The following is a 15,928-nucleotide window of genomic DNA, read 5'->3' on the forward strand; positions in this document are numbered from 1 at the left end:
TGAAGCAGAAATTGAGGATGTGGATTTTAGAGCCATCATGAAGATATCTATTATTTGCCTTCAAACTTGTTGATATCTGAAAAGGCAATCTGGTAGTTATTTTTTTTAAAAAAAATCAAAATTAGGCTGAGCACCAGTGGCTCACACCTATACTAGCTACTCAGGAGGCTGAGATCTGAAGATCATGGTTCAAAGCCAGACTGGGCAGGAAAATCTGTGAGACTCTTATCTCCAACTAATCACCAGAAAATGGGAAGTGGTGCTGTGGCAAGAGATAGAGCGCTCACCTTGAGCTGAAGAGCGTCCAGGCCCAGAGTTCAAGCCCCATGACAGACCCCCCCCCAAAAAAAAAATCAAAATTATATTTATCAAAACCCTAAAGTGAGGTCAATGGGTATGTCATGTTATAGGTTAAAAACCTGATGGAAGCAAGTGTAAACTAAAAGTGAATCAATTCTAAAGTGTCAAGATATCTATGCCCATTTTATTAAGTATAAACTCCTATACACCCTGAACTTATTCAATATAAAGAGATCAGCTCTTACAATGTTTAAGACAATTTAAACTTTAATGATGAAACATTTTGAACATCTCAGAATGCAAATATTAGCTGAAAAATAAACAGGTAAAAATTAACAAAGGATGGATATGGTCTTTCCAAGACAGTTTTTGGGCTATCAGCATGTTCTTATCTCAGTGGTAAGTAGGATATTTTTAATGGGAACACATGATTTTTTTAAAAGACTCTTTTAGAAGGAAGACACAATTTCCCCCTTACTAAACATATTTATACTTCCAATTCACTTCTTTTCAACAAAAAATGTCCTCCACTTGTGGTAATAATGGAGAAATGAACCCTCTACAAGGTAAGACATTAGTATCTTTACCTAACGTGTAGCAACAGCTACACCCAGTGGCCAGAGGTAAGTAGTGAGGTTTTCCAGCCACATGGTAATTACAAAAGATGAATTTGGAAATGGCCGTTCTTCAATTCACTAGGAAGATTACCTGTTACTACAAATGAGGTTTTAAGGAAACACTCAAGAATCTTTGGGAACAAAAGCCTTAGCTTATAAGCTTGATACTACTATCCAGAACAATTTAGTTTTTGAAAGCTAAAATAAAACTCAAACCAGAGAGAACATACAGATACTTTATTGCTCACCTTTCACACAAAGCACATCTCCCGCCATTTTTCTTTCACAGCTTGACAATGTTTAAGTATACAAAAACCCAGCAAGAAGCATCCTGTCAGGTAGATGTCAGTAAAGGAGAATGGGAAACATGGACTCAGCCAGGCTTTTGTTTTCTGCAGCAATAATAAAGGGCCTCCTGCACTAAGCAAAACTCTAGCTTACTTTGTTTGTAGTGCATTTCTTCCATTACAAAAGAAAAAAAAGTGTCCTGCCTAAAGCAAACTAACTTGTATTTGCTGAGCCAGTGGTATTAACTCGTGCATAAAACAAATTTTGGTTTGCCATTTCTTCTAGCAGATTTCAAGTAAAAATAAGGTTGAAGGAGAAACTTGTATGGATGCAGGTCAGTTTGAGTTGCTATACTTAATTAAATGCCTATATGTACTATAGGTTCACAACTTGGTTTTGCTTTTATAGTCTTTTATGGATTTTGGTCATGCTCAAAATTTTCAGAGTTGAGCATATGGTACATTATTCCATCAACAGAATAAGGCTACTCAATGTGCTATCTGCAGAGGAGCTCATTTAATAGGAACGGACCTAACAGGTCTACCAGGGAACAAATGTGGCACAACCTCTTGGAATAATAAAACGCCAACCCAGGGCAGAACTGTGCTTGCAAAACAGACATCAGAACATCTGACGCAGAACACATAGAAGTGGACTGTTAAGTATGAGGAAGGTTCCTAGCAGTAAATCTAAAAAAGTCTAGGTGAATCCTCATCTTCAAAACTGCATATTGAAAACATGAAGATTACTTTAGTCAAGTACTTTCTTCAAGAGTATGCAGCATGTTCTGACTGTGGAATTAGTCTACTGGTCAATTAAAGGCAATTTTAATAACCTTTAAAAAATTCTTTTTCATAGAAAGGAGAGATGTGTTTTTCAAATAACATTAATTAAGTCAAAAAAAAAAAAAAGCAAAACAACAGAATCAAATGAAGACCCACAAGTACTTATGGCAAGTAGGAATCTGCCTGCCACCGGGGGCCTCATGTGAACTCAAATGGGGTGCTGGATCCAGGACTCCAAAACTAAGTTTCTATTACTTGAGCTCTAGCAAAATGTAAGGTGCTGCAGCCTCAACTAGTGTAGTGTCTTCCCTGCCCAAAACCAGAATGACTGTACTGGTAGCCTCCATGCTGGAAGTGCTGCTCAAACTGCCCCCCTTGGTGGTACGTCTGGCTCCCTCTGCCTCCCCATCCTCCTCCCTGGCCTCCACGCCCACCCCGGCCTCCTCCTCGACCACCTCTCCCACCACGACCACCGCCTCGATCGCTGTGGTGCCCACCATCTTGGTATCTATTGTCCTGCTGGTATCCACCACCCTGGTATCCGCTTCCTGTGTATGAAGATGTCTGGAAGCCCCCATAACCACCGCCTCCACCTTGATAGCCACTGCTGTGGCCACCATGGTAGCCACCAGCCTGGAAACCTGAATCTCGATAACCACCATCTTGGTAGCCACCTCCTCCACTCCCTCCATCTGTCCAGCCTCCTTGGTGTTTACTTCCTCTTCCTCCCCCTCGGCCACCGTGGTCAAAGCCACCACGTCCACCTCTCCCTCCTCCTTGTTCATGACCTCCTCGTCCTCCATATGAGGAATGTTCATAACCACCTCTCCCTCCTCCTCGGCCTCCCGCTTGATGCTGGGGGCCATCTTGCCTTTTCTGCCATGGTGGCATCTCTGGGGGTGGAGGTTCAATTTCATTGGGTCTACCACCTCTGTCAGGCACTCTGCCCATCAACACCTATGGAATAAGCAAAGATACCTTAAAACCATCTCACCTTATAAACAGGGATGAATGTATTGGAGAGATAATTAAAGTACCATAATCACCTTATTGATGGCACAGGCAGTCTTTTCTCTTATAGACCCACTGCTTGTCCTTAAAATCTTTGACAAGTCTTGTCTTGCGGCCAGAAGATGGGCAACAGAAACAGTGCTTTTAGGAGATAATGCTGAGCGCTTTGGCTGGTAAACTTTCGCTAATTTTTCTGTCTGACTCTGTTGAAAGAGAAGTTTCAAAGACATGACAGTTTTCAAAATGAAACACCCATAATAAGTTAGAGAACTAATAATGTTACTAGGTGCTAGATGGTAGAAAAAGTTACATATTCAACATTGCTCCTACCTAGTCAACAAATGTCTCGTGTAAGTACAGCTGCCAATGCAAGGAGTAAAGATTATCCCCTTTTGACATTTAGGAATCATATCTAAATAATTCTTTAATGTGTACCTTAGCTCTGTCAGACCAGCCAAAGGACTGCACAGTGACATCCAAGCGTTTTATTAGCAGCTTTCTCCGGACTTCATATTCATTGGCTATGGCTTGGTTGATTGCTTCTATCTTTTCCTAAAGCAAAATTTAAAGACTAGTTAGAATTTAAAGCGACTTGCTCCCATGCTCTTAAAAAGGAGAAACTATGTCTGTTTCTTTCAGAATGGAATCCCTAGTATTTAACACATAGTCCTTTCCAGTTGGAAATATATTTATACTTCGTAAAATATTAATGCCTAGTGAAATAGCAGGCAAAAAAGTTAAGCTCAAACAAAACATAATGAACAATTTATAAAGAACCAAATTCTTGTTTAGATTTGGATGAAGTTTGTTTTTAGCCTAATGTGGTTTGTGGCTTGTGCCCATTTGATTATTGGGAGTATGCATCAAGATGAACTTCAATTTATTTTAAATGGCTTGTGATATAGTCACAATTATAAAAGTGCTTCTAATTGTATACAAATAAAATAACCTGCACTAAGTCTTCACAAAAATGATACCCAAGCTATCCATGTAGAAAACTGTATGTTACAAAGTACAACTTAAAAATCACAAGCTATTAGCGTGGATATTAAAAACCCCACAAAATCAGTAGATGATTCCTCAGAGTTTTTTGAGATGACGACTACTCACCCAGTGGGCTGGTCCCATTGGCTTCTTCAATAAAGGCTTTCCCACATGATTAGGTGGAACTTTTGCTAATGTTTCCTTTAACTGACACAAAAACATGATAAATGAATGAAACAATCTGAAAGTAAACGTATCTTCCTCCTCTTCCCAATTCCCATCATATCTTGTCATCAAAAGAAGACTCCTGACAGAGGCAAAGGTGGAGGGGTGTTTTGAAACGTGAATGTAAAGACCCACGAGATACAGACACTCACTTGTCCCACTCCTCACGTGCCTACAGAAGCATGACTCCTCCACTGGACCTAGAGCAGTGCCTGACAACAGTGGGCACTGAGTGGGCATTTGCTGAATGGATGAATGAACACACAGAAGATTATGGACTACAGATATATTGCTGCGTCCCTGTAGCGTTCACCAAATCTGTGCATCCTGGTGCCGTTCTGCCCCCTTGCAATTGTACCAATTCTCACAATCCAGCAGAGATAAGCATATAGGAAATAGCAGCTACAACAAGTACCATTTTCTTTTCATCATTTTTTTTTTTTTGGTTAAAAATCACTAGTTCCTAACCAGTTACATTAAAATATCTTAACCGTTGGCACAAACATAATTCTGATTTATTTTCACAGACTAGATTATATTAGCAGTGAGTAAATCCAGTTACCAATTGAAACATATAGACCCAGTGACTGGACAAAGCAGAACGATTATCATCCATTTCTACCGTCAGCAGAGAGGACATTATCATTTATTCAATGATGAAGACTGGAAAAATTACTTTCATCCAAGTCCAACAATAAATTAAGGATTTAAATCATAATTCTTTTTAGATTATGTCTACCTTACTTCAGCTTAAACCAAAGTGTCAAGTTGTCTCTTTGAAAAGGAAGAATGGTGGTATGTTTTTAAAAACACTAAGACACTAATTTGTCTTTAAGGTATCCATCTAGAAATTTAAACCCAAAACTCATTTAGTAACAATTACTTATTAATATGCACATTTGATTCCCATTAAGAGAAATAAACTTAATGTTTCATTTCAAACAAACGTAGGACTATGCCTTTAATACACTACAATCTGGTACTAAAGGTCTTACTTTTTTTTCAATCCCGCTGAAGAATTGGAACATAGTTATACTGGCTGGAGGTTTGGACATTCCTAGAGCAATACAAATGCCTTTCAACTCTTGAAAGACCTCACTACCGCCTCCTTCTTGAGCTTTTTTTGGAGGAGCATTCACACAGAGCATTCTGGCAGCTTCTAGTTCTGAGATGAGGTATGCTGAAGTAAACAAAATAAGATTTCAAAATGAGATACAGCTATAGTTAATAGTCATAAGTCTGGAGTCACAACTCTATAGACCTAAGGATATGTAACTTTTAAAGCTGCAAGAATGGATAAAAACAAGAAAGAAAAACCATTTTTACCTGCAAATGACATAACATATAAAATGGTTATGTAATTCAGGTATTTAACCAATATATACTATTTAAGGTTCATTTAAAAACAAGCAATTCTTTGAAACCAAAAGATCAAGGTAGATCACTTATCTAAAGATTTGGATTGCTGTCTTCTACTATTAAGGAACCTCCAGAACAGGGGTTGGCATTGGGTAAAAGTAAATAAATAAACAGGCCAAATGTTAGTGAATGTTTCACTATTTGGGAGCACCAGTGATAGAATCCCTTGCCCTCGTGCCGCCCAGTAAGTGGGCAGCTTGTTTAGAACTGGGATGAAATGTTTCTTCATTTTAGCTTACAGGAGAGGTGGGAAGCTAGGGACGCCCACGAGGTCCTTCCCACGTCTCCCATGCCGACTTTTCCACTCTTGTTCTTCTCAGTATGCCTTTCCCCACGAACCACAGAGCTTTCACACCACTTCTTTGCAGAGCCACCCCTGCACGTATCATCCTGCGTGTTGGGTTCACACAGAAACAGTGGAGGCCACTGTGCTTCAGGAATTCAGTACAAGGTCTAGATTTTCAACCCCATTCCTTACACCTTTCCAAGACATTTCAATTCTTGTTGAACAATTAATAATCACTGAGTGTAGGGAAAAACAAAAGATCTTTTCCACACCCCTAAATCCTATTTGAAAAACAAGCATGATCGACTTTACTCACATGCTACCCCCAAGGCCAAGATGCTTATGGCCATAATTTTGGTAATTTCTTAAAAAATAAAAACACACAACTGAAGTTCTGCAAAAATTCTAATAAAATCTTAACGTGTTGCATATAGTGAACTGTACATGGGTGTTAAATGGCAAAGAGCCACAGTTATGAAAACTGCTGCTGCAGTTCACCTGTGCCCTGCCACACTTGTTTGTTTCCATACTGTCGGGGCTGCTTTCCTGCTACAGCAGCAGAACTGTGTACTGTCACCAACACCTACTGGCCTCCTTGGCCAGAAACATTTACTATCTGGCCATTAAGGAAAATATTTGCCAACCCTTGTTCTAGAAAATCATATACTATATGATTTAACAAACTGGTTCTTGAAATGTGGGGTAACACAGTTAGGCAATCAGAAAATGAATTCACCAATGTAATCATAAAAAAAAACACTTTGTGTTCAAAGCACTGGAAAGGTACTAGAAATCCTATTAATAAAAGATTATCTCTACAGACAATGTTATTAAGAATAAAGATATGCCCCCCTCCAAAAAACAATGACCAGCTCGTCCTCTTTTAGGAACTCAAATCTTAACTTACCTATGAGAAATAATCTGAGAATCATAAAAGACCAGTAAATATCCAGAACTGCCCTTAACCTAATATGTAGGAGGCTCTACTATTCAAAGATACTATGTTTTACTAACAATTCTAATGAGGTTTATGTATTCCCTTTCCTCCATATACAATGTGCTAAAAGATTCAAATGACGCAAAACAATGTCAAAGTAAATAAAGACATTAGGGGAAAAAAGATTGCAATCAGTGAGGCAACAGTGCTGAAAGAAATGAAATTACAGCATCAAGATGTGACTGGTACTTGTAAAGATAAGCCATCCTTAACACAGAGCAGTGAAATGCTAGAATCAAACAGAGGCTGGTTACAGGCACAGGCACAGATCAAGAAGGAAATAGTGGGATGAACAAATGAGAAGAGTGATCTTTAGCTGGTTAGTGACTTTTAGTTGACTTGGCTATTTAATTGAGAAGCAAATGGTTGTGTCCCTCAAAAGGCATTAGCTAAGTCTGAGTGTAAAATAATTTGTTTAGTCTGCTTAAGAGGAAAAGAATAAAAACCATGTTATGGAGATTCATATTCAAAGTGAGTTTTAACATTAGTGCTAGCAGCACTGCACTTCGAGCCCTTTGGAAGAATTAGCAATTCAGGGTCATTATCAGGCACTCCACAGGAGTTGTTAGCTTCCTATGTTGGCAACCTCCAAAGTGGCCAATATCACTGCTAAGGATAAGCAAGGCTGTAGAGGAAGAACCAGCAAACACCACAGTGGAGCCAGTTACTGAGTGGTGCTGGCTGAAGGATGCTGAAACGGCTGTGCAGGAACGATACGCGGCATCACTCCCACAGCAATACCGAACCCTACCATGCACATCTCTCTTTTAAGATCATTCCATAGGGGGAATGCCAAAGGGGGAAAAACTGGGAGTCGTTTAGTGTCTAGGTATAAAGGCTCTAACACTTTTTCTTTTTAAACAACTTAACCTTAACTAGAATTTTATCATTTTTCAGAGAACATTATAAAGATAAAACATTTGTTAAAAGCCTCTGAAATATGTTTGTTATAATACAAACTTAAATTCTATTACTAAAAGCTTAATATGGATGTGTTTCAGAATGCTACTGGTTATGTATATTGCAAAGTTTATACAAGGCAATAAAATTTGTCAGCCTACTTACTGTTTTTGAGGATGAAGAGATAGTTTATTAGTGTGTGCAAAACATGAAGGAATTTTTCATAAACATTTCCTAGAAAGATCAGTAGAAGAGCAACTACTCAAGTACCATTGCTGATTATTTAAAAAGGTGAAACCCCCAATTGACCAAACTACAAAGAAATAGCAGTAAGAAGAGACACTAAATAATTACTTTACTCATTAACTAATGAATGCTTATTGTCCTCAAAAAATAATTCAATGCTTTATAATTATATTCAAATAACTCAATGCTTTATAATTATAATTCAGAATTATAATTATTACATACAATTATAATTATTACAAACATCAGTATTTCTACACTACCTTCTCCATCTATTTAAAAATGTGCTTCTAGTCTAAAATATGGAAGTTTAGTGCTTCCATAACTCTACCACGAGTCTCATCAGGTGAGGCACAGCAGCATGACTGACATGGAACGTGAAAGGGTAAGAAGAGCAGCAACCATAAAAATAACAATGCTACTGGTACACACACCCTGCCCAGCAGCTCCTGAAGTGGACAGCTGAGAAGTTTTCTTTCAAGTAAGTAGTATTTGAGTTATATTCATTATGGGACAAAATAAAAGAATAACTTGCTTAGTAGTCATGAAAAACATAAACAGGAAAGTAACAGCTGCACTACAGGAGCCATGAACTTACTGAGCAAAAGGAGGCAGTTCTTCTGAACGAGAAGGCGCTTGGTCACATCCCCAGATGTCAGTGACAGATACGGGCAGTTCATCTCCCCTAGGAGCCCACTCACCTCAAGCTGGAATTCTTCAGCTTCACTTGGACCTTTGAAGAATTAAAATAACCATCTCATTTAATAATTCTGCTCATTTTTCTGTTGGTGTTTTACTGCATATCAATATGGTAAATAGTTTTGGTAACATTTTACTAGGCTGTTCCTAACAAGTTCCTTCTAAACTCATCCCTTTTTCATACTACTATGCACCTTCTTCTTATGACATTCCGTTCTTCATTTTCATGGCTGCTCATGTCTGCCCATTCCAGCACTCAAGTTACCATGATCAACAAGCTTCCTTCACAAATGCTCTCTCTACTTGTGCCAGTCCAGTCCTCACTGTCCCAGCAAAGGCTAGCCTCATTTCCACCTCTGAGTTTCATTTGCGTTACCTCCTGTGATTGATAGGCCCACTCCTCTCCTCTCCTCTAATTAATCCCACTCATCTATCAAAGCTCAGTGGTCTTGCTCTCATCTTTCCTTATTACCCTGGCTCTCGCACATTTCCTTGCCCTGTGAACCTCAGAGGATGCATCTAATTATGGCACTTCCCTCCTGCTGACATCCCCATTGAAATCTGAAGGCAGCACACATGACTTTTAGCTCTAAATCTCCATAACATGTAAAAGAGCATACAGTACAGTGGGTGAGCCAAAGGGAAAAATGCGTTCTCCCTTACTGTTTTGCTTTTTTCTATTCAGTGTCAGAGGAGATAGAAATTAAGAGTCACTGTTATGTCTCAAGTCCTTTACTCATCTGTGGATTAGGACAGCATTCTCTAGTATGAGGTCTGCAAAGGTTTCTACAGAGCTGGGGACAGGAGGAGTACAACAGGAAGTATTGCTGTGTATCAATCATTGCCAGTGTTTTGTCAACTGTGATCTATGAAGCCTGAAGTTTCCCAGTTGGATGAAGAGAGTGTGGTAAAGGTACGGCTCTCTACTTCAAGTAGAACAGCTATACTTGATCTGTTTCATGAGTTGGCTTCTCTATGTTTCACTTGAACAAAAAGACTGCTAGTTAAAAGCAGTCACCCTGTATAAGTGTTTCAAAGGTTTCTCCAGAGGCAGTACAGCACAGTGGTTACAAACACAGGCCCTAGGATTGACCTCAGGCAATGTCCTAACTTCGTGCCATACAGTGTATGAATAATAAAACCCACTAAATAGGGTTGCCCAGTAGTTTGTTTTTTGGTCGGTCATGGGGCTTGAATGCTGGGCCTCTTCAGCTCAGGCTAGTGCTCTACCACTTGTTTCACAGCACCACTTCCAGCTTTCTGGTGGTTAACTGAAGATGAATCTCATGGACTTAGCCGGGCGCTGGTGGCTCACGCCTGAAATCCTAGCTACTCAGGAGGCTGAGATCTGAGGATCGTGGTTCAAAGCCAGCCCGGGCAGGAGAGACCGTGAGACTTCTATCTCCAATAAACCACCAGAAAACCGGAAGTGGCGCTGTAGCTCAAGTGGTAGAGCACTCACCTTGAGCTGAAGAGCTGAGGGACAGCGCCCAGGCCCAGAGTTCAAGCCCCACGACCGACCAAAAAAAAAAAAAAAAAAAGAGTCTCATGGACTTTACTGCCTGGGCAGGCTCTGAACCACGATCCTCAGATCTCTATCCTCCTCAGCAGTTTAACTGAGTTAACACCTGCAAATTTCTTAAAACATGGGGCATGTTCAATGAATTGAAACTCTATTATTATTACTAGTTTTTTTTTTAAATAACTAGAATTAAAAGGTTTGGGCATACATGAGCACTTCAGTTCCATCTCCAGTATATACATCCATCCATCCATACATACATCCATACATACACACACAACACAATAATTATATACAACAAACATATATACATTAAATATACTAACAGACAACAGTGTAAGCTTTCAAAATGAGATTATGTGGAGAAAGTACAGTTTTCCCTCAGGGTAGGTTAACAGATGGGCACTTTTGTTTGTCTCCTGTTAGAGGGTTAACCATGGTAGAATGGAATTAAGACAGTAGAGTATCAGGTTCCAAGCCTTTGTTTCTTCTGCAGTTGATGAAGTAGTTCTAATGTGTTAAAATTGGCAAATAAAAAACAGCTCTCACTCCCATAAATCGGAGGCTGCTGGATGGGTTGTACTGTTATCTAATGATGCATTCTTGTGATTAAAAGAAATGTCTTAATAAAGCAGTCATTCTTCCCAAGCACGTTTATCTATTTTTTGCTGTATGTGCTGCTGGACTACTAAACTCCTAAAAAAGATTTCCAATTTCTAGTTCCAGAACCTACGATCACACAATCCATGTTTTACAGAATAGAATGTTTAGCCAAGTGAGGAGTTGCACACTTGTAATTTCAAAACTTGGGAAGCTGAGGCCAAAGGATCATGAGCCCCAGGCTTTTGGGGCCTATATAACGAATTGTTCAAATTATTGTTTAAAAAACAACAAACAAAAAAGCAAGTCATAAAAAGTCATATATTCTATACTGGTACTCTCCCATTTTTCTGTACTTCAATAACAGAGTCTTTTCAGCCTTGACAATTTTTGTTTTTTTGGTTGTCATTCATGAGGCCTGAACTCTGGGGCCTGGACGCTGTCCCTCAGCTCTTCAGCTCAAGGCTAGCACTCTACCACTTGAGCCACAGCGCCACTTCTGGCCTTTTCTGCTTATGTGGTGCTGAGGAATTGAACCTAGGGCCTCATGCATGCAAGGCAAGCAGTCTACCACTGATCCACCTTCCCAGCTCTCAGCCTTGACAATTTTTGCATAGTTACATGCCTTTTTTGGTTTTGAACCTTGGAAATACCTTATCTCTAAAAACAATGAAGGAAAAAAGTTATCCTGACACTTTCATAAGATTTCTCTTTACAAATACAAAAAGACTAAAAACTATAATCATGTTCAAATGATAATATTCCCATATTATTTTTAAAATAAAAGCAAAAGTGAGTGTTTACTTACTGTTCGTTGCTTGCACATTTTCTTCCAGTTTACAGAGTACTCTTAATTCAGACACCAACCAAGCACAGAGTTTGGTGAACTCCGGGGAACTGGCTCCTTCAGAGACTGCCTGAGACAGTGCGCCATCATTCAACAATGGGCCTTTGTAACTGACAAATAAGAAATTAAATTTAGAAGACTAATTTACACCTATTATAGCATATCTATATATTATATATAATTAATAACTTAATAAAGTTATTAATTCTAAATTAATTCTAAATTAATTCTAAATTCTAAATTTGCAAATATAAACAAAACTTAGAAGGTACTGAGTCATTAGAGAAGTGAGTCAAGCTGGCTGGAGGTGGTGCACGCCTATAATCCCAGCACTAGGGAGGCTGAGGCAGACAGCTGTGAGCTCAGAGTTAGCCATTCTGAGACTGTCTCAAAGGAAATAAAACAAACTGGGCATATAAAGCTCTTGAGCAAAACAGACAGGAGGATCACCTGATTTGGAGGAGCCTGGTCTACATACAATTCTAAGCCAGCTTGAACTACATAGCGGGACCTCATCTTAAAAATAAAAGCAACCAGGCGCCAGTGGGTCATACCTGTAATCCTAGCTACTCAGGAGGTTGAGATCTGAGGACTGTTGTTTGAATCCAGCCCAGGCAATAAAGTCTGTGAGGTTCTTATCTCCCAATTAATCACCAAAAAGCCAGAAGTCAAACTGGCTCAATAGTAGAGTGTCAGCCTTGAGCAAAAAACTCAAGGATAACTAGTGCCCAGGCCCTGTGTTCAAGCCCAAGGACAGGAACAAACATACACAAATTCAAAACCCCAAACCACAACAAAATAGTCAAATGGTCAAATGACTGCATTTCAGCCCTTCAAAGTATGTGTGAATACTTAACATCATCACAGACACTACCAAATAATGTCAACTTCTTTACTGAAAGCACTTATTGTGCAAAGGTTTATCCTCTTACTGTGAATCAATCAATCAAGGATTAAAACCAGATTAACAAGTGATAGCTAATTACACTAAAACTATTTCAGAAGTAAAACGTGAATTACCTTTTCTAGAAAAATTTTCCAACCTGGGCACCAGTGGCTCATGCCTGTAATCCTAGCTACTGAGGAGGCTGCGATCTGAGGATCACGGTTCCGTTCAAAGCCAACCCGGGCTTAGGAAAGTCCGTGAAACTCTTATCTCTAATAAACCACCAGAAAACTGGAAGTGGCACTGTAGCTCAAGTGGTAGAGCACTCCCCTTGAGCTGAAGAACGCAGGGACAGCGCCCAAGCCCAGAGTTCAAACCACATGACGGACAAAAAAAAAAAAAAAAGACATACTAACACCAGAGAAATGTCAAGACTTAGTATTTATTGGTCAGTTTTTATATCCTAATCCTTTAAGTAGTTCCAATGTACTTACAAAAAAAAGACCATAAAATGTTCACAAACATTTCCAACAGTAACAATGAACTACCACCTAAATTTTGGAATTTTAAGTGTTTGGGTGTGATGGCATGTCAGCCATACCAGTTATTTGACAAGCTGAGGCAGGGGATCTCAAATGTGAGGCCAGCATGAGCAAATTAGCAAGGTCTGAACTGTAAAAAAAAAAAAAAAGTAATCTTAAAGTATCTGTTGTTCAGACTCTATTTTTGTTAACTGTATTTTTAATCTTTTCTTTTTTCAGTACTGGGGATGGAACCCAGAATGCTGCACTTGCTAGCCAAGCACTTTGCCATTGAGCTACATCTCAGCCCTCAGACTATATTCTTTTAAGTGAAATATTGATGAAAAGAAACACTATTAGGGAGAGATTAAACATGCTTGAAGTGATGTTGAGAGGTATAGGTATGCTAAAGAAACAATTCTTGATCCCTTTAAAATGTGCTTCAATTGCTAGTGTGTGAAATAGAATGAAAAAAATCTTACACACACCAAAAAAGATATTAGTCTAACTTCTAAATGAAAAAAGCAACTGTGCTATTAGACAATGGAATCAAAACAGGTCTAAAACTTTTGTTTGACAGAGTGCTTGATTACTAAAATGACAAGTTAGAGACGGCAAGCATCAAGGACCACTGGTCATGTGACCTTCTTTCAAACTGGAACTATGGTATTCCATACTGCACTCCTTCAACACTAACCTTAGATTTACTTCTCTCAGGTTTACAGGGCTTCATACCTCTTTCCAGTACACAGACTCTCCTCAGTGTTCCTCCCAGTCATCATGTGAACTTAGGGTATCACTGTACCCTAAAGTCACAGTCTCACAAGGCAAGTGTCCTTCACAAATGTTCACTCAATGACCAACTTCACAAGCCATTCAGTCTGAGAGGGCCCACTAACACAGAAGCCATACTGCACAGTGTGACGTGTGCTTTGTTCTAAAAGGGTAAGGTCCCTCATCTGGAATGTTCACCAACATACTGAACAAGTTCTGAAGAACAATGGTAATTTAGCAAAAAAAGAAAAGGTAAGCATTATTACTTTCTTTAAACACACACACCCCAAAACTTCGAGTTACTTAAATTTCTAATAAATTTAACCGGGTGGACTTTTGAGAAGCCTCAAGGTGCCCTTTTTCTAGGTCAGTCGATGAACTAGAGGTACCTTTGAATCCCAATTCTTTGCAATTCCACTGTAATTATAAAAGCCTTCTCCTGAAGGTTACCTAGACCTGGAAAAAGCCTACAGGGAAGTTTTGACAAAGGAAGCGTCAGGTATAATCCAGCTAGCCAAACCCGTAACTTCTTTTTTCTTTTAATTTTTGGCATGGTTACCTGTAGGCAAATGCTCACATAACTGGCTTCCAGAACTACATTCAGACCAAGAGGTTCCAAGCTCTCAAGTTTAGTAAGAGTGTACCGATCTGGGTGACCTCGAGAGATAAGACGCCCTGTTTCCAAGCTCATAGACACTGATGAATTCTGGGTGGGAAAACTGTTCGGAGGAGGAGACGGAAAAGGCAAAAAACACACTGTAGGTTCTTCGTGGTTTGCAGATGACCCTGGGCTAATGGGGCTCCACCAGGCGGTGTGGGAGTCAGCGTAACAGCCAGTGTTTCCCGGGGAGGCGGGGACAGGGTAGGTGCTCTACAGAGCTGGTTGGAGGAAGGGAGGCAGCCGCCCAGACATGTGGCTGAGGGGGAAGCCTGGGTGCATGCAGAGATGACTGAGCAAAGGAGATTTTTTTTGGGGGGGGAGAGGAGTGGGGGGGGGCGGAGGGAGGGAGAGAGAGAGAGAGACAGACAGACAGAGAAAGTGGGGTGGGGCAGGAGCAGAGTCTCCGGGCTAGAGTAGGCAACGTGGAGGACGAACAGGAGAACGGGGAGTCAACTTTGCCCGCCCCCCCGGGGCAGGGCAGGGCTGGGGGAGCCGGAGAGGGGGTGGTGAGGATCCGAGCCCAGACAATGACGCGCGGGCTGACAGACGGCGCGGTAACGCGGCCGAGGCCCCGGGGCGGCCGGGCAGGGCTGGGGGCGGCGGGGGAGGCCGGCAGCGGAGTGGGTGGTTCCGGGGTCCCGGGGCCGAGCAGGGAAGCGCGGAGCGGACGCCGCGGGGCGCGACGTGGGGAGGCAGGTGCCTCCGACCGAGCGCCGGCGGGGCGGGCTCGGCGAGCCCCGTGCCCCGGGCAGTCTTACCCGAGATCTTCCAACGACTCCAAGATGTCAGTCTCCATGAGGTCACACTCCATGCCACTGTGCTATTCAAATTTCCGAGTCGCCAAGCTCCCCTCTTCGCCGGCAACGCGTACACTGGCGCAGGCGCTCTCCTCCCGGAACTTCCAAGTCGGCAGCTGGCGCCTCAGTTTCCGCACTGCGCATGTGCGGAGACTGCGCGAGCATCCTGGTCCCGCCTTCCGCCCCGCCCCACCGACTGAAGGATGGACGGGGGACGCACAGTTGGGCGCATGCGTCCTACTACACAGTGAAGCCGGCCGCCCGTAGAAAGGTAGGAGGAGGCTGCGTGGCAGCTGGACTTGGGTACCTCGCGGTGGGAGCGCGCTGGGCGGTCGGTGTGCGCATGCGCACATCCTTGGGCGAGGCGGGTGGGGCTGGAGCTGGTTGGGGGTGGGTCTAGGGACTCGGGTGGGTGTCGGCCGAGGGCGCCGGGTCTGTGCCAGCCGTGGACTAAGCGAGCTGTTACTCAGGGGGGCTTGCGGGCACCTATGAGCATCACCTGAGGGTCATGAAAAAGCAGAAACACTTGTGTGTCCCAGGAATAGGCTAGGTGCCAAGAACAA

The 15,928-nt window shown here is 41.5% G+C and overlaps 1 protein-coding gene across 1 annotated transcript; it reads right to left on the reverse strand.

Annotated features, from left to right (window-relative positions):
* Nucleotides 1–594: 594 nt before the first annotated feature.
* Fam98a (family with sequence similarity 98 member A) lies at nt 595–15,487 on the reverse strand. Its single transcript, XM_070025356.1, has 8 exons — nt 15,327–15,487; nt 11,688–11,836; nt 8,657–8,791; nt 5,206–5,390; nt 4,112–4,192; nt 3,437–3,553; nt 3,037–3,204; nt 595–2,947 (listed from the first exon to the last, which is right to left on the reverse strand). Exons 1-8 carry the CDS (start codon nt 15,377–15,379, stop codon nt 2,279–2,281), a joined length of 1,557 nt encoding a protein of 518 aa, XP_069881457.1. The 5' UTR covers nt 15,380–15,487; the 3' UTR covers nt 595–2,278.
* Between the last annotated feature and the right edge of the window lie 441 nt (nt 15,488–15,928).

This window comes from Dipodomys merriami, unplaced genomic scaffold (genome assembly GCF_024711535.1).
Source record: "Dipodomys merriami isolate MVZ:Mamm:240054 unplaced genomic scaffold, mDipMer1.0.p SCAF_17, whole genome shotgun sequence".
Classification (NCBI taxonomy): domain Eukaryota; kingdom Metazoa; phylum Chordata; class Mammalia; order Rodentia; family Heteromyidae; genus Dipodomys; species Dipodomys merriami.

What these genes read in the sequence shown, in the direction of transcription:
- Fam98a (XM_070025356.1), bottom strand. Translation starts at nt 15,379, where the DNA reads ATGGAGTGTGACCTCATGGAGACTGACATCTTGGAGTCGTTGGAAGAT. An exon ending in AAATGTGCAAGCAACGAACA is followed by an intron (nt 8,792 to 11,687) that starts GTAAGTAAACAC and finishes AATTCTTCAAAG; the next exon opens with GTCCAAGTGAAGCTGAAGAA. An exon ending in GCTGGTCTGACAGAGCTAAG is followed by an intron (nt 3,205 to 3,436) that starts GTACACATTAAA and finishes CTCTTTCAACAG; the next exon opens with AGTCAGACAGAAAAATTAGC.